General features: G+C 37.3%; 1 protein-coding gene across 1 annotated transcript; it reads right to left on the reverse strand.

Moving 5' to 3' along the window:
• Positions 1 to 655: 655 nt before the first annotated feature.
• On the reverse strand, positions 656 to 10,966 carry LOC143645533 (oocyte-secreted protein 2-like). Its single transcript, XM_077114834.1, has 4 exons — positions 10,852 to 10,966; positions 3,606 to 3,787; positions 2,208 to 2,311; positions 656 to 788 (listed from the first exon to the last, which is right to left on the reverse strand). The coding sequence occupies exons 1-4, from the start codon at positions 10,964 to 10,966 to the stop codon at positions 656 to 658; spliced, it is 534 nt and encodes a 177-aa protein (XP_076970949.1).
• Positions 10,967 to 18,980: the final 8,014 nt, after the last annotated feature.

Below are 18,980 nucleotides of genomic sequence, written 5' to 3' on the forward strand. Positions count from 1 at the left end.
TTCAAGGGTGAAGAATCAGATCAGGGAGATGGAAAAAGCTTGACATCCAGCTTTTATTAGGGAAATGGTTATTTTAGTTCTGGAGTAAGTCCATTCTTTTCTGGGACAACTACCCAAAGATGATGTCAAGTTGAATTATTTTGGGGACTCATCTTCACTGATTAATTAGGAAAGCTCGCCTGAGCTAAAAATATCTTTATATAAACATGTTTTGTCTTTCCTGGAAGTCAGTATGTTAAATTTAGACTCTGCTCAAAGGTCGAGTCAAAACTGGCTCGTTTACATTCCTATCTCTATTCTTTCTTCTTACTCAAGACTTTTTAAAAATATATATCTCTTGGAAGTTTATATCAAAAAGATCAAGTTATTGCCATCAAGGAAATATTGTTGGATCTACTGTATATTACAGAAAACAAAATTTAAATGGATAAAATGTATCCGTTAATATTTAACATTAAATAAGCCAAACCCATAATGAATTAAAATATTTTAAAATATGCCTTTGCTGAATCAGGGCCTTTACTAAGTTGGGTATTTTAGGAATAAGATTCATATGCAGAAATTTATGCCAGTTATTTTTCTATAAAAACAAAACAAGACAGAACTTTATTTTCTGGCAAAATTAACAATGCCGATTCCAAGTTTCAATTTCTCTTTAACAGAGGTAATTGTTTTCACTATTTAACAATCCTAACTCTTCTGGTGTTGTCTTAAAATCAGTCATAAAGGGACTGGGATTTGGCTTTATGTCATCAGCAGTAGAAACTGGTTTAAGCCACACTGATTTCCTAAAGAAAAGAGAAAAAGAAAGTACATAACGTCAGGTAGATTGGGTTCCAGTACTTTCTGAATCTAAACATGGGACTAAATTAATTTTTACCACTGTTTAACACCATGATCATTTTTGGCATGTTGCTTTAGGAATGGGATCATGTCACCATTTTGTACCTTCTTAATAATGGCAGAATTTTTATATCAGATTTGGGCAGATATACCTATAGAAAAGCTAATTCCAAAAGGTTTCCTCATGGTCCCTGGATGAGACTTGCTGAGAGTAGAAAGTTAGATGGCTTTAGATGAAGCACTTGTATCACTAGAGATTCAAAGAGCAGAAAGATAGTCAAATGGAGTGTAAGAATAGTAAGTAAAAATTCTGAAAACCTTATCTGACTCAACATGATAGTGAAGGAAGTAAGGAAGTATGTGTGAGTATGTGAGTGTGTGTATGCATGTGTGGTAGTTAGATTCAGGTGCCAGCTTGGCCAGGTGAAGGTGCCTAGATCTATTGCTGTGGACATGAGCCAATGGCACGTGAACCTCATCTGTTGCTGATTACATCTGCAGTCAACTAGGAGGCGTGCCTGCTGCAATGAATGATGTTTGGCTTAATTGGTTGGTGTTTAAATGAGAGAGCTCAATGTAGCACAGCTCAAGCAGCTTGGCATACCTCCTCTCAGCACTCGCAGCTCAGCCCAGGCCTTTGGAGATGCAGAAGGGAATCACCCCGGGGAAAGTTGTTGGACCCAGAGGCCTGGAGAGAAGGCCGTCAGAGACCACCCTGTTCCTTCGCATGTAAGAAAGAGCCTCAGTTGAAAGTTAGCTGCCTTTCCTCTGAAGAACTAACGAAATAAATCCCCTTTTATTAAAAGCCAATTCGTTTCTGGTGTGTAGCATTCCAGTAGCTAGCAAACTAGAACACAACAGTAAAATTCATGCACCAAAACCTAATCTTATACCCTTGTTGGCCTGGTCTTCAGTATTTTTCTAAGGAAGATGAGCTGCAGATAACACAATTGCTATTAAAAGAGAAATATTGTATATATCACAATTAGCCTGGTAGCCAATAAAGAGACAATAGCTCTAGGGCATTAGGTGAAAACTTCACATTACTCTAAGCATCTGTCTAGTATATAGGAATACAATATATATGTATATATACACATTTACAGAATCAGAAGTTGGTTTCTATTTAGGGGTTTGGCTATTTTCCAGAATTTATCAAATTCCTTAGCCTTGGTTTTTCTTTTTGAATATAAGCTTAGGCAAAGATCAAGATTACTCATTAAACTCTTTGAGTAAATTCTCATTTGGAGTTTGTTCTGAATCATGCTATGATACATTTTCTGAAATCTATTCTTCTTCAGAAGTACATGATAAGTAAAGGTAAAGTTAAGATATTTAAAAGGTATCCGTTTTGCTGGACTCACCTAGAGGTAGAACACTCCAAAGGGATTTTCTGACTGTCAGAAACCATATTCCTTGGGATAAAGTATAGCTCAGTCTGAAAAAGGATAGTGTCCTCTGAAACAATCTGGAAGAGTACAAAGTTTAGGTAGAGGTATTTTTAATAACAGAGGAATTATCCACACATTTGAATAGAAAGAAGATATTTAAGCCTTGAAAAATGGCTTCTGTAACTCAAGGGTATGTAATGAAGGTATGACAATCCACTGGGAAGGAAGAGGAATGTCATCTATAGGGACAGATGTCAAGTGTCTGAAAAAAATCTTAGTATGATTTGATAAAATCAAAATATGATCAAACTGCCACTTAAAGTTGTCTTTAATTTCAATATTACTTTTTAAAACAATGATTTGGAGGTCAAATTACAGATTTTAAGGCAGAAGCTTCAGAGAATAATTATTCAAGTTTGTTATCTACTCTGCCATACACCAGTTGTGTATCCCAGGACAAACTGCTCAAACATCTTCTTAAATGTCAAGTTCTACAATCTCTAAAATAAGAACATTTTCCTCACAGATGACTGTCAGGATTAGTCATTGGCCAAAAATAGATGTGTAGTATAAATATAAATTGTTTACACTGGAAATTTATGAGAAGATGGTATTCCAGGTTAGCGGTACAGTGTAAAATTCTAGTTTAACCACCAGAGTTTTCATTCCCATGAAAATCCACTCCATACCTTGATTCATATCCTTGTGGAGCATGGGTAGAATTAAAAACAAACAAACAAAAAAAAACTTACCCTGGAATATAATGAAATTCCCCAGGCCTGGGAAACTTCCCACATTAGAACACTGAACGACATGTAAAACTGCCTGCTAAAAAATCAATGAAATACAGGAGTAGCCTAACGATAACTTAAAGTCAGTTCCCTGGGGGGTACAAGGGTAGTTCTGTGGTAGAATTCTTGCCTGCCATGCAGGAGACCCAGGTTCAATTCCTGGTCCATGCACTTCCCAAAAAAACAAACAAGCAAGCAAAAAACAAAGCAAAAACAAAGCGAGCAAAACAAAAAATGGTGCTGCAATAACAGGACACTCACATGGAAAAATAATGAAATGTGACCTTGCCATACAGCACACACACACACAAAAAATATCAGTCCCCTAACTGGTCTGAAAATCTGTCCTCTAAGATCCTGCACACACAGAAGCAATATTCAGTCATTGATAAATAAGGAATTCTACTATCATCTATAAATTCTTATTTATAAGAATTTAATTATTTGTGTTAATTTGTTCCTTATAAAAGGACCAAAATTATTAAAAAATAAATAAGAACAAGACAATATTGTTAGAACCAAACCTACAGGACTGACAAAACACTGAGAAATGATTTTTACAAATAGTCATCATTCTCACCTTACTCCTGATTCCACACTCATAAACAGGGTATATAAAATCATATGCATATGTTTGTATCCGAGTCACGGGGCAGCCCAACCCCAGATAAAATTCATCGGCGAATAGGTACATATTCTTGCTGTGATGACATGGGCTAATGGTGACCATGAGCCAGTCCAGAGAACAACTTATTTGCACTCCTGAAAGAATCAAATGAGAAAAATGTCAGATGTGTATCAACTTAAGGAAGGGCCCCCAAAATGTTCAGCTCTGCTCTTTGTGTTAAGAAAAAGACAATTTTTTTCTAACCAGGGTAACCACAGCTTAGAGAACAGCATACAAAGCGTTTTCATAGTACCACTCTTTTCCAAAATATCTCCATCATGAAATCTCCAAATAAGTGGATTTCAGGGTACAATCAACATGTAATAAGAGAAACCATAAATTTAGAACCCTTTGATTCTTCCTTAAAAAAAAAGTTAGATTCCAAAGATGATGATGATACATCTAGAACTACACATAGGGGCAGAAGTAAATTGTAATGCATTAGGAGTAATATATCCCAAGTAGTAGTTTTTAGAAGGGGCAAAGGAGAAAAGAGAGTGTTTATATAAGAGAATCCTCATCTAGAGCAGTGAGAACCAGAACTAATAGCAGCCATAAGGGGAAACGATCTGAAAAGAGAAGATCCACTGTCTTGATAAAGATGGAAGTCCTATGAAAATGATGTAAAACTCATTTTTATCCTCTAATGGACTGGTTCTTCTTTTAGAAGATGTGAAAGGGTGCTGGATTCTAATTTAATGTACGAGTCGAACGTGAACCAGGAATTCTCAGGTGATGACCCGAGTTCAAATTCAAAGGTCTTTCTATTGTTCAGAAATTGCAGAACTCATACTTCACCCTTTGAGGAAAGGGCAGCGGAGGAGAGAGTAAAAGCTTGGCTAACAATCCAACCTTTAGGGAGGAAATGTTCTCGCAGCCTGCTGGAGAGAGCTTGAAATTGGTGGACACCCAATTGTCAGTTAAAGGAAAACTAGTTAGAACTGCATTCCAATTTACTTATGAGTTAGTGAAGGCTTCCAGGAGTAACGATTCATGGTTGGGGTGGACACAGAACCAGAGATTTGACTGGTATACTCAGGCTGTCAGACCAACCTGTGGACTGGGAGGTCGAATTGATTTCATTGAAAGCACGTTCCAGGGGAAATGTTAGATTTACAGTGGGTGGAATGACATTTAAGATGAGTTTTCTATCCTCTCATAGGAATGACATTTAAGATGAGTTTTCTATACTCTCTTTAGTTACTATGCATGTCCTAATGTAGACACGACTCAAGTGACTTACATTTATTTATGAAACACTTGCATAAATGTAGCTCTCTTTGGTGCCTAACAAAACCTTTAAAGTTAATAAGGATAGTCTCCTATCATTCCACAAGTAATTGAATCACTGTTATATTACAACCATGTCTCCAGTCCACTCCCACCACCCTTACAAGTATTTGAAGGCAGAAAAATATATTAAAGCAACAATAGGACATAAAGGTATGAAGATAACTAGCTACTGTCTCCTACAGAAAGGACATAGGGTGATGGATAATTTGGCTAAGGGATTCTGAGTCTAAAACCTTGAGGGATTGCCTTAGGAAAACAGGTATGAACAGGTATGTGGGCAGGAAAATAATTAGGTAGCAAGACTTCCTTCTTAAAGCAATGCAGATAACTAGTCACAGATGTTTCCCATTACTGATATAAATCTTGGTAATATTCTATATGGCTGACACTATAATTGGAGCTCACACATCATCTAAAAATTAAATTGTGTGCTATCTGGGCACAGATCACATACATAATTCTTGACCTTGTACTCTACAGATATGCTTCGTATACTCTCTCTGCAGAGTAGCTATAGAAATGCTAAGAATCAGGGGCTCATTTTTCCACAGCAAGAGCTCCTTAAATTATCTTCCTGGTAGATGAATCTGTCTTCAGTTTAGGTATTGACAATAGGCTGGAAGAAACACCCAGATGGCTTTAAAAATGACCAGCTGCTATCAATATTTTAAATTCTCCTACATCTCACAAACACATTTAACCAAGCAACTCAGTTATGTCAGAGGGGTTAGTCCATTGATTATCTTTTCCAACATGACAGGCAATAGCTTCTACGTCCATTGCAAAGCAATTCTAGTAAGTTGATTATACAATGAAAAGAATAGGTAGCGGTTTAAACCAAAACCATGAAAGCTTCCAAACCAGTAATAGGGACTGGTAGGCCTTGGAAGACATCCAAGGCCTTTACAAACACTTTGGAGGAGCTAAATCTCCCCAACACGGAAAAAAAAATTATATGATTAAGAAGAAAGTGACCACAGAAGCTGTCAATGCCATTTAAGTCTGATCATCTTTGGCCATTACAGATAAATCACCATTAAGAAGGTCAGAAAATGCAGAGAAATATTTGAGGAAAAGTGGCAAATGGAGAGAGGCAGGTTTTCTACCATCAGTGATTACTACCTCCAAATCACATCTCCCCATGTATCTTCAATATTATTCATCACCTGGAGTACATTATCAGGAAGATCCTAAAAGAAAAGATGTTTCCAACAGTTGGGGTTAGAGACAGATGTGAATATGTAGACAGAGAAACACATGGAGTTCACTCTTCTGGCTTCACTTCACTTTTTGCTTTATTCATACTAATATCTGAGTGAAATTTCTATTTTGCCTATCAGATAATTGATAAGCTGTTTGAGAAAAGACCTGCGAACCATGCACAGCCACTAGATACATCAATGGAACATGTTGCACAGCAGTCACGGGTCTCAACATCCTATTCAACCCATCCTCAGTAGGGGAGATATCCTTCCCTAACTCACTGACTGCTACCCTTTCTCCTCATGTGCAGTTCACTTCCAAAATTAACAGCTGCATGGTGAGCTTTGCTAAGCAGGCGTTCTGAAAGTAGCTTTCTAGGTTATGGAAAGATATCAGAAACTATATGTAGTCATTACTTATAAAGAATTTATAGCCCAAGTGGATAAATAAATTTGCATTCCGTTCCAAAGAGACACCACTTCCCACAGAAGGAAAAAGACAAGTCTATGAGACATTTTTTCTAAAAATAAAGAACACCAAAAAACGATACCTTTGAGCAGATGACATTTAGTTGGGCTTGAAGCTGGGAAGCATTTAGTAGTACAAAACTGAAGGATGTTTCAGGTAGAAGAAGAGCATAACGTGTACTAGAATCAGCTTGTGCAAGGCAGAGAAGTTGAGTCAGCTTTATTGTTTTGGCTTTGTAAAACCACTGATGAATTTGACATGGGTGAAAGAGAACTATTTCAAAAATAAAGCAGCAGTATCACAGAGGAAGGTCAAGAAGTTCCAAACGTTACAACACAATATGACCAAGTAGCAGATAAGGTAATTATCAGTAATTTGAAAAGGCTGACAGAGACATAGAGCCAAAGACTACTTTTGAGGAACCTCTGCAAATGTGGTTTGAGAGAGAAAAGGCCACAGCAAAGGAGAAAGAAAGCAAGCCTATAAACTCAACAATTTAGCCAGAAAGCGAAAATGTAAAGTCAGTATACTGGCTCAAATCTGTTTGGCCTGGAAATATTTCTGTTCTAGGAAATCATAAGATCCCTTAAGCAAGTGCCTGCATGGAAAGCAACCCTTATGTGTAATGCCTTCAAAGAAGCATGTGATAAAACTGGTCATTTACCATCAGTGACCCCAGTGCACGGCCAAATCAAAGCAGCAAGGAAAATCAAGTTCTCTAAAGCCATAGAGACGTTCACCCAGGCAGACGCCTAGCGTACGACTAGCGGGTCCTATGCTAGGAAAGTATTACTGGCTTAAGTGATTTTATATGGCTTTTCATGCTGCTCAGCTGCCTTCATTTTGCTACTTATTTGGATAGTCAGTGGGGTTCCCTTACCCCAGTGTCAACTATCTAAAGCCTAAGGCTCTCCTGATTACTCAAACACAGAGAAGCTCAAAAAGGCACATCAGGCAAAAAACACTACTTGATAATGTTGTCCACACGAGACCTACTAAAATATTCTGGGAGGCTGGTATGGTACATAATACCTTCAATAAATAGCTAACTTAGGGGGAACTGTTTTCATGAGATAGTTTTCAGGTGTCAGAAGTTGCCATCTCACATGCCCGGCAGCCTAAATCACGCATATTTGAAGGCAAATGACTTATTTTTTCTTCATTTTTATGAGTTTGGCTGAAAGAATCAGCAGAAGTGATAAACGGACAACTAGGAAAGTAAATTCGAAAGAGGGGATGAGGAAAGAGGCAGGGAACCCAATGAAAACCAACTTTGTCAGCATAGAGAAAATATGCAACTTCATCTCTGTATTTTAGGTAGGTCAGGCCAACCTTTATAATTATCTGCCAAGAACACAAGTGAGCATGGCTAGTTTTAGAGAGTTATGCAATGTTCTAAGAATTACTCAAAGTCACAGAATGACCTATTTTCCTGAAATTCTAATTTTAATACAAAATTTTGCTATGAAAAGTTAATAGAATTTAAATATCACCTTGATGAGATTTAGCAGAGATAAGACAAAAATCACATTTTTGAACAATTTCAAACGTACAGGAAAGTTACAAGTGTACTACTACAAGGAACTTCTTTTTTAATCCTTTGGAAGTAAGTTGCTTCCTTACTTACATGATGCCCCTTCACCTTCAAGTATTTTAGGGTGAATTTTCCACAAACAAGGACATCCCTCCCTTGTTTGGTCTTCTCTCTCAATCCTCAGTTGCAGATATGCCTCAAAAGTCCCTACTTTAGTTCTCAGTGTGTGGTCCTTGGATGTCAAAAGGTGCACAGGAGACATTGTTTGCCTTTTTTTCACCATGTTGACATTTGCACAGATGGTGCCAAACAAATTGTGGGTAAAACGCTGACACCTTAATATAGTCAAGGGAGTGGGACCAGACTTTGTGAGTAGTCATCGTATCCGTATTCCAGTATTACTTAAGGATTGAAGTAGTAAAAACTGTTCATTTTATGAAATCTTAACCATTGCATGCATGTCTTTTTAAAATATTCTGCATGATAAAATGCAAAGTATGCATAAAGCATTTCTGCTGTATATCCCAGTATGATTATTGCCTCAATGAGAAGTTCTTGTGCAACTGTTTAAATTGCGAGTTGAACTAGCCACTTTTTTCATAGAGTACGTTTTTTATGAAAGAATGACTATTAGGAAAACAGTGGTTATATTTGGACGTGGGTACTTAACAGACATTTATCATGAAAAGGGACAAAGTAAGCCTATCACTTCAGAGAAAATAACTGGGGGTATTTGTAGCAAGCAACAAAATTTGAGATTACACGCAAAAATTAGAATTTTGGAAAATTTGTGTTTCCCACCGTGAACTTGACAGACCAGTGATGGTATTAAAACTGAGATTTTTTTTGGTATCAAATAATGAACTGTGGCAAGAGTTGGAAGATCTATATAACTCAGTGAACCAATATTTCCCACATGACCACTGCATGATGTTAACAGAATCATGTGTGAGCAAAAGTTTCATTCATAGTGCAAGACAGACCAATGGATGTTAATGTAACTAAGTAGAGAAAGTTAACTGATTGGTTTTTGGATTCCACATTGCAACTAACCTTGAAGAAACTCTCTTTGTTGAGTTCTGGTGTTCTGTCAAAGAAAAATAGCCACAATCATCTGAAAAGGCAGTTAAATTACTCCTCCCTTATCTAATAATGTATCTCTGTAAGGAAGGCATTTCTTTATATACATTAACAAAAGCAGCATATCACAAAGGCTGAATGCAGAAGCAGATATGAGAAGCAGCTGTCTTCTATTAAGTCAGACCAGAGATTTGCAAAAGAGTAAAACAATGCCACTTGTTGTGGTTTGAAGCTGTCATGATCCCCAGAAAACCATGATCTTAAGTTTAATCTATTCCTGTGGGTGCAGACACATTGCAAGTAGGATTACCTCAATCAGAATGGGTTTTAATTTTCTTACTGGAGTCCTTTAGAAGAGAATGAAATTCAGACAAAGAGGGAGAAAACCATAGAGGTAAAAAGTTGAGAGCAGTGAAAGGTAGAAAAGAAGCAAGAGACCAGCAGACCTACTGTGCCCTGCCACATTGCAGAGAAGCCAGGGATCACCTGTAGCTGGTCTTTGGAGCAAACAAGCCTTTAATGCCCTGAGGATGCCTTGATTTTGACATTTTCTCAGCTTCAAACTGTAAACTAATAAATTCCTATTGTTAAGTCAATCCACTTCAGGGTATCTGCTTTGAGCAGCCTAGGCAATTAAAATACCACTCTTTCATTATTTTTTAGAAGATACTTTTTCAATATGTTACTTTTGTTAAATAAAATGTGTTGCATTTGTTAAATGATGATGGGGTTATTATTTTAAATCATTTAATAAGTAAACATTCTTAAAGTGTATTTTAATTTCCAACATGATAAAGAGTATAAGGCAAGTCCTGGCACCAAAATATTAGAACATGATCAAAATAAAAACTTAATATTGATGTGCCACTGGTTGTAATCCTTACACTTTATTAAAATTTCACTGATTGTTCTATTAAGGTCCTTTATAACAAGAAGAAAATAAAATCCAGTTCATAATCATATGTTGCATTTAGCTGTCATATCTCTTTAGCCTCTTTAACATTTTCTCATTCTTTCCTTGACTTCCAAGACCTTTACACTTAAATTCTGTAGAATCACTCATTTTGTTTGCCTGCTTATTTCCTTGTCAAATTCAAGTGATGCATCTTTGGCAGAAATATCACAGAATTGATGCTGTGTGCTTATTTCATCCTATCACGCGGTATTCAATTGCAATTCTCCCCATTATTGATGATGCAAATTTTGCTCTTTTAAGATGGTAATGTCCAGTCTTCTTCACTCTAAATTTACTCATTTTCACTTCATAATTAATATGGAATTTGTGAGGAGTCACTCTGAGACCCTGTACATTTAGACATTCGAAAACCATGAGTCCAAACCAGTTTTTCTCATCCAGAACCACGAGGTTCATTTCAGTTTCTCTTTCTCTATTTTTAATTCCCTTTTCTAACAGTGAGAAAAGTGACTTCCATTATCTTTAATAGACTTACAGTTTGTATCACCGTCCCTGAATGAGCCAATCTATACTGTACCTATTGCCCCCACTACCGTGCCATGTGTACCCTACTCATCCCGTGCAGGCCCTAAGACCCTGAACCAGGACACAGATGTGCCCCTCACCACCTGTCACTACACCCTTCCATGTGGATGACCTCCTCGCCCCATCTGAGCTCTGAAGCTCAGCACCACATTGGCTTCCCGAGCACATGCCTTCCTCTCTCTGTGTGGATTCCATTTGCGACCCTACAGCCTGAGCTAGGCTTCTTCATCCCCACCCAGTGTGTCCACTAGCCTAACCCCTGCTGTGTTCCAACACGCAACTTTGGACCACAGCGGTTATTTGCCACACCTGACAGGATGCCTACCTAGCTCAATCCTACTTATTGTCTTCTGAATTAAATGAAGAGGGAGAGGAAAGATGCATTTCTCTTTAATACAAACAAAAGGTGTCAAAGATACTTGAAGCCAATGTGTGGTAGCTTCCAATTACATTCTCAAACCCAAAAGGGAGAACCCGCTGTCCACTTTCTTCTGCCAATTACTGATGCTTAAGTAGGAACAAAAGGAGTAGCACAAAATGTATGGATTATGGATGTAATAGCTTAAGGTGCTGTGTCTATTGCAGAAAGAGAAACAGATGAATATAAAAGTATATTCACTGATCTGGAAGGATCATTTTGGGTAGATGACATGAAAACTAAATGAGGTATTATAAAGGCTATTTTATTATTATTATTATTAAAGAGCAGACACAGGATCAATCCACAGTACATAGTCTCATCAATTTCATAATGTTTGATCTTTGTCAAACCCTGGCAATTTCACCATTGCCCATGTATCTCGATTGCACTTCTTATTGATGAAACTTTGTGCACGTCACATAATGAGTTTTCTGTAATGAGTGTTTTGAGTCTAGAGAGTATATCTGGCTTAGCTGAGCATGGAGTTTATAGTTCTTTTCCTCATTTACACTTTTGTACAGATATTCAGGAGGAGAAGAGAGAAATTGCTGCCTTATAATATTAATATGCTGCCCTATTCTTTGTACTTTCTTGCAGGAGTCTTGCTCATTCACGTATCTTATGATCTTTCTCACATTTATGTTTGAAAATCCCTTTTATTTCAGGAGATCATTTCACATAAAACATGGGAGAAGGGTGCAAAGCACACACTGCATTAGTAAGAGAAAAGGCTCCAGAGACACATGCATGGATTCCGATATGGTGCCACATGATGCCAATTTTATAACCCTTGCTTGGGGGGTTTCCATCTGTGAAATGGGGGTTCATTTACATCTTCCTCACTGGGCTGTTTTAGGGATTAAATGAATCAATAAATCTAAAGCAATGGTAATTGGTAAAGATGGTGATTACTTTTTAAAAATTTTTGTTGTTTTTTTCTTTTTCTTTTTTGTTTTTATTTATTTATTTATCTTCTTTTTTATTGTGACTGTGATTACTTTTGCATGAAAGGAGGGCTTATAATACTCTGTTTCTGTATCTGTTTGTGTGGTTGCATGGGAGAGTTCAGATGATAAAATTATTATTTGAACGCTTTTCTATATTTTATACTTCAGTAAAGATGAGTTTTAAAAATGACTAACATTTAGTTGCTCATTTTGAGACATGCAATAGAACAGCCTAGAATTCTCTCCAAATCACGGCACCGCCTGTTATCCCCCTCTGCTGCCACTCCTACTTAAAGAATGATGATAAGCCCCTTTTAAAACAGTAAAAGCTTTATTATTAAACACTTGCGTTCACCTTCAGCATTAAAAACAGGGCAGAGAATGTGCCTCAGATTTCTGGGGAAGATAGTGAACTAGGGAGCTCCAGAACTAAGTTCTTCCACCAAAATAGGCAGGAATTATTTGAAAGAACTATTTAGAAACTCCAGAGGCCAGGAGAACAGTGTACAGCATCCAGGGGAGAGCATGAGGAAGAGGCTGATATGTTAAAGAATTGTAAATTGCTCTCTTCACGTGGGGTACCAGCACCCATTCCCAACTGTCATGGCAGGCCAGCACAGGGTCCAGCCCTTGGCTAGCTGCTGGTGATGGAAAGGGTCATAAAAATCCTCTCCCTCAAGTACAGGGGTGTGCACAGACAATCACCAATCACGGCTTTTGATGAATGAATTTGGATCGCTGGGTCCTGGCTCTGAGGGAAGCCACTCTCTCAACCTTCCCTGGAAAGGGGGAGAAGCAGTGGAAATTTAAAGATATAGGATTTCCTCAGGGCTGCAGATGGTATCAGGGGGAGCAGAAGTTAATTTAAGGGCTGAATTTGCTGAGCAGGCCAGGAAAGCTGAGCTTTGGGGAGCCATCAGAGAACTTTTGGGGACTTTTCCTGACCCACACCACAGAGCACTTTGGAGCTGGTCAGTGTCCCCTGCCCTGTTTAAACCACTTCCAAAAATCGAAGAGGAGGGAACACTCCCTAACTCATTCTGCCCCCACTAGAATGATTACTATTAAATAAGCAGAAAATAACGAATGTTGGAGGGGACATGGAGAGATAGGAACACTCATTTATTGTTGGTGGGAATGTAAAATGGTATAGCCATTGAAGAGGACAATTTGGTAGTTCCTCAGAAAGTTAAGCCTAGAATTACCACACGACCCAGCAATCCCATTTCTAGAATATACCCAAAGGATTGAAAACAGGGACTCTAACAAGTATTTGCACACTGGCATTCACAGCAACATTATTTACAATTGCTAAAACATGGAAGCAACCCAGGTGTCCATCAGCAGATGAATAGATAAACAAAATGTGGTATATACATATGATGAAATATTATTCAGCCATGAAAAGGAATGAGGTCGTGATACATGTAGCAACATGAATGAACCTTGAAGACTTCAAGTTGAGTGAAATAAGCCAGATGCAAAAGGACTATATTGTATAATCTCACATTTTAAATAATTGAAATAAGCAAATTTATAGAGTCAGAAACTGAAAGAGAAGTTATCAGAGGCATAAGTGGGAGCAGGGAATGGGGAGTTAATGCTTAAACGGTATAGAATTTCCATTTAGGATGATGGAATGGTTTTGGTAATGGATGGTGGTGATGGTTGCATGACACTGTAAATGCAATTAACAACACTGAGATATATATATCTGAATATATATATACATATATGATTCAATGTATGATTACAAGGGGAAATATTAGAGTACAGATATACATGGCAACAGGATAAATTTTTTTTAATGTATGGAACTACACCAACCATGAACCCTAAGCTAAATCATGGACTTTAATTAACAATGCAATTATTAAAATGAGCTATCATCAAACACTACAAATGTTCCCCACCCATGCAAGCTGTTGGTGGTAGGATGATTTCTGGGAATCCTGTGTTTTATGCATGACTGTTCTATAAAGCCACAACTTTTCTAATAAAGGAAAAAACAACAATGGCAGGCTTTTTCAAGGAGCTAAGGGGAATAGCAATATCATTTAAAAGAAACTTTAAAATTTAAAATAACAAACTCCATAGAAAGTAGCCAGAGTTCCAGGAGGTATCTATGGAAGTAATACAGTTCTTACTTAGCTCTCAGGAAACCACAATAAGTACATTCCCAAAGTCACTTCATGCAACAGCATGTACTACCTGCTTCCATGTATAATGAGAAAGAAAAGGTTAGATCTAGAAGACATGATTAATGGAGTAATTCTTGAGTGGGTATCCCTGTAGAGAAAAAAATGACAGGCACAAAACAACCACCAGTTGATTACTATAATTCAACAACTTTCACAAAGTCCAAAAATAAAATTCCCCAGCTTGAGACTCATATATGTCTACCCTTTCATCATTCAAGTATAGGAATCATACATAAAGTAAAGATAGTATGGATTAATGTTGGTGCTTTCCATATATGGGAATAACCTCAACTTTTCTGGAATCATCCTAATGTGAAGGATTAAGTCAATTTATCAAAAAAAGAGATGGTTTTAAAAATTGGCCACCAGATTTGTGGAACATAAACCCCTATTACTTCTGAGATTTAGAAGAAAGATCATTGCTCCTTTACACAGTTCTTTATGACTTCCTTTTATTATAGACTGAATAGAAAACTCTTCATTAGAAAAGCTATTTATTTTATGTTTTTGTCTTTTGGGCCTTCCAGAAAAAGGACCTTGGTTTTATTTTAGCAGATGACTCTAAAGTATCCTTCTCATGGTTATCCATCCTTACCAATGCCGTATCCTATTTAAGATATTTATCTGAAGTTTTCAAATCCAAATTATAAACTTCTGGGCATACTGAAATGGCTAATATAAAATAGTTTTCATAAGGGGCACAGTTTCTATTTGTTACCTGAGATAAAAGGCAATGACCTGTTGTGTTAGTTAGGGTTCTCTAGAGAAACAGAATCAACAGGGAACACTCACAAATATAAGATTTATAAAAGTGTCTCATGTGACCATGGGAACGCAGAGTCCAAAATCCACAAGGCAGGATTTTGAAACCGACAATTCCGATGGAGGGTCTGGATGACTCCACAGGAGAGACTCACCAGCTGAGACAGGAAGAGCCTGTCTCTTCTGAAGCCTCCTTAAAGGGCTTCCATTGATTAGATTAAGCATCACTCATTGCCGAAGATACTCCCCTTGCTGATTACAAATGGAATCAGCTGTGGATGCAGTTGATGTGATCATGATTTAATTCTATGAAATGTCCTCATCACAACAGACAGGCCAGCACTTGCCCAACCAGACAAACAGGTACCACCACTTGGCCAAGTTGACACATGAACCTGACCATGACACCTGTTTAATATGAAGTTTCAACACATTTTGCTTCAATAATAAGAGGATTCTAGGACCATATATAGCTATGACAAAAATTGGAAATTGGTGATCATACCATTTTTGAACTAGAAACAGTTTTATGAGGGGTAAATGACATTTCTTCTAAAAAAAGTATGTTCATTCACAAAGCACATAGACAAACAGTAAGCACCTCGTTAATACTGCCACAGGGAGCCTCATATTTTCCACACAGATGTAGTATTGGTGAGTTTTTACCTCCTCCTGTTTCTTTAGACATATCAGTATATTTACTGTTTGCTTCCCTTTCTTTTCATTCTCTTGGACATTCACCATATGTTCTGATGATTATCTTAGGGTAAAAATGGAAGATGTAGAAGTTTAAGTTTAAATTTTATTTAGTTTTTATTTGTGGAATATAGAATGATTATATTAAATCTCTGGTTTAATTTTGAACCAATTAATGTGTACTAGAAAAGGAAATTATCAACACCCAAAACCTAAAGGAAAAGTTTGACATTATCTTGTATGCAGCATTACCTCTAGACTCTAGATCATTAACTAGTTCTACCCTGCTATCCCATATTATCAACAGCCCCTTCCAACATGATAAAGTTAGAATGGGCATAGCCCAAATACCCATAAACAGTGGGAGAAAGGTCAAAGGTGATGGTGGAGTTATACAGAGAAGATCAGGTTGAACAAATGAGTATGATTGCTGAATTATCACATTGAGGTTTCTTTTAGTCTCCAGTATCTTAGAGTAGCTAGAAGTAAAATCCTAAAATTGTGAAATTGTAACCAAGGCCAAATTCTGAAATCTGTTCTATAACTAATTGTTGTGATGTGCTTTGAAATTTATTGCTTTTTTGTATATATTTTTCACAAAAAAGTCAATTGTGATGATAAATGCACAGCTATGGTATGTGAACATATAATATATATTAGTAAAGAATAAATATTTTTTAAATGAAGCTGAACAGATTTCACTAGGTTCAAGCATCAGAAATCAAACACAAAGGGCCATATATTGTATGATTTTACTTATATGAAATGTCCAGAATTGGCAAATCTATGGATATATGAAGTAGATATATGAAGTAGTAGTTGCAAGGGGTAGGAGGTTTTGCAGTAAATGTGGAATGCTAATAGATACAGGGTTTCTTTGGGGAATGCTCCATTTTGAATCTATTATGCACCCCAAAAAGCAATGTTTTAATCCTGATCCAATCCAATAAAGGGAGCAACCTTTTAATCCTGACTCACTGAGGGTTGGAATCTTTTGATTGGATTATCTCCATGAAGATATGACATGCTCAGTTGTGGCTATTAACTTTTGATTAGCTGGAGATGTGACTCTACTCATTCCAGGTGGGCCTTGATTAGTTTACTGGAATCCTTTAAAAGTGGAAACATTTTGGAGAGAGACAGAAACAACAGAGCAGACAGAAACTTCAGAGCAAAGCTGATAGGCAGAGAACAGAGAAACGGATGTCTGGAGATGCTTGGAGGACAGAAGGCATCACCATGAGATGTTAAGCAAACCAGAACCTCTAGAGAGCCAAGGGAAGCCGAGAGATGAAAGTCAGCCCTAGAGAAGCAAAGTGAGGAATCTCCAGAGGAACAGAGGCTGAAAGCAATGGAACCTAGGAGCAAGGGACCAGCAGATGCCAGCCACTTGACTACACAGCTGACAGAGGTGTTCTAGATGTGTCAGCCTTTCTTCAATTAAAGTAACTTTCCCTGGGTGCCTTAGTTTGGACATTTCCATAGGCATAGAACTTTAAACTTGCAACTTATTAAATTCCCTCTTTATAAAAGCCATTTCAGTCCTAATATATCACATTCTGGTAGTTTGCAAACTAACACAGGGGATGACAAAATGTTTTAAAATTATATTACATTGATGGTTGTGCAACTCTGTAGAGGCACTAAAAACATTGAATTCTACATCTTGAATGGAAGAATTGTATGATTTGTGGTTTATATATTAATAAACTGCTAAATAAAAATAGTCTTTATGTCCAACCTTTGGCAAGACACATACAAGAGAATTTCCTTACAATTCAGAGGATATACCATAAGGAAGTTATGCTTGAACTGTCTTCCCAGGATCTTAAGACAACTAGTCAACCATGAAAGGAACATCAAGGAAAGAGAACTTCTGAGCTGGACCAGTAAACTGCATTGAGAAATTATGCAGTGGTAACGCACAGCATTTGGACACCTGACTCAATGGGTTAAAGTACAGTTGATATTCCAAGGGAGAACTAAACAATTCCAAAAGCACACGTCACCTTTCCCTTCTGCATGTCTCCTATCCATTTTCCCCAGCCCTCCTACCTGAAAGAAGAAACGGAGTGATGGAAGAAGTTATTAGAAGAAACTACGCTCCTTTCCTATTGGAAATTTTCCTAGTAGGTGTCACTGTAGAAGAGGCAGAGTAGCATTAAATTGTATATGAAATTAAAGTTTTAAATTAAATACTATTGGACTTTCTATATGTCAAACTGACCAGGAAAAGATTTGCCTGATATACAGTTCAGGGGCAGGAAAGGGGAATTTCAAATAGCACAGTTCGCTACAGTAATTGGAAAAGAGAAATAAATCAAATCATTTTATGTTTGAAAAAAATGGACTCTTTTCCCTCCTTAGAATCTTGTAACAGATTAAACATACCAGTGACCATAAAAGGAGACTCCAAGGAAAAACTCGGAGCTGTATTCGAATCCCACAGGACCTGACCATCTAGGCTTTCACTATTGAAAGCATTCCCTCTTTTACTATTTTGTAAGTTCCTTCCACAATGTGGGAAATGAGCATTTGAATGTGCTCATTCTATTCATCTCTTGGCCTCTCCTCCCTGGAAGAGAACAACCAGGTCTAATTAGAAAAGCCTGGTGGAAAATCATTTCAGCAGAATTTGAGCCAGGGGCCTGATACAGATTAATCAGCCATGGGCAGGTAATGAGGTTGATGTTAGAAATTGTCAAATTTATTAAGCTGCTGTGATTATTAGGGTGTGGAAGACCAAAAAGAAAAGAAAAAAAAGGGTGAGGGGACCATCCCCAAACCAGTTTATTGCTCAATTCCATACCAAAGGTGAAGGAAATTATACTACACTAGACTATAATAAAATGTATTTGTACTATTAAGGCAATGTACTCTTTGGAAAGCCTCATGCTGAATCTTGACTTTTCAAAGATTACTGAAAAGTATTTGAGTACTGGATTCTAAAAGTGTATCTCCTCTGGCCCCAAGAGATTGTTATAGCTCAAAGTTATAGAAGATGTGCAGAGATTTAAGATACCTTGGTGTAGTTTTGGTATCATTCAGAACAGGGTTCAAATCCTGACTTCACAACTTACTAGACATGAGAACCTGTGTACTCTTTTTTTGTACGCTGTATGGCAGGGTCACATTTCATTATTTTTCCATGCAGGTTTCTATTATTGCAGCATCATTTGTTG

This window comes from Tamandua tetradactyla, chromosome 9 (assembly GCF_023851605.1).
Source record: "Tamandua tetradactyla isolate mTamTet1 chromosome 9, mTamTet1.pri, whole genome shotgun sequence".
Classification (NCBI taxonomy): Eukaryota; Metazoa; Chordata; class Mammalia; order Pilosa; family Myrmecophagidae; genus Tamandua; species Tamandua tetradactyla.

Coding starts and splice junctions, on each gene's coding strand:
- LOC143645533 (XM_077114834.1), bottom strand. CDS start 10,966: ATGGAATCCACACAGAGAGAGGAAGGCATGTGCTCGGGAAGCCAATGT. Junction 2,312..3,605: donor AGTGTGGAATCAGGAGTAAG/GTGAGAATGATG, acceptor GTACTCTTCCAG/ATTGTTTCAGAGGACACTAT. Junction 789..2,207: donor TTGGAGTGTTCTACCTCTAG/GTGAGTCCAGCA, acceptor TCTTTTCTTTAG/GAAATCAGTGTGGCTTAAAC.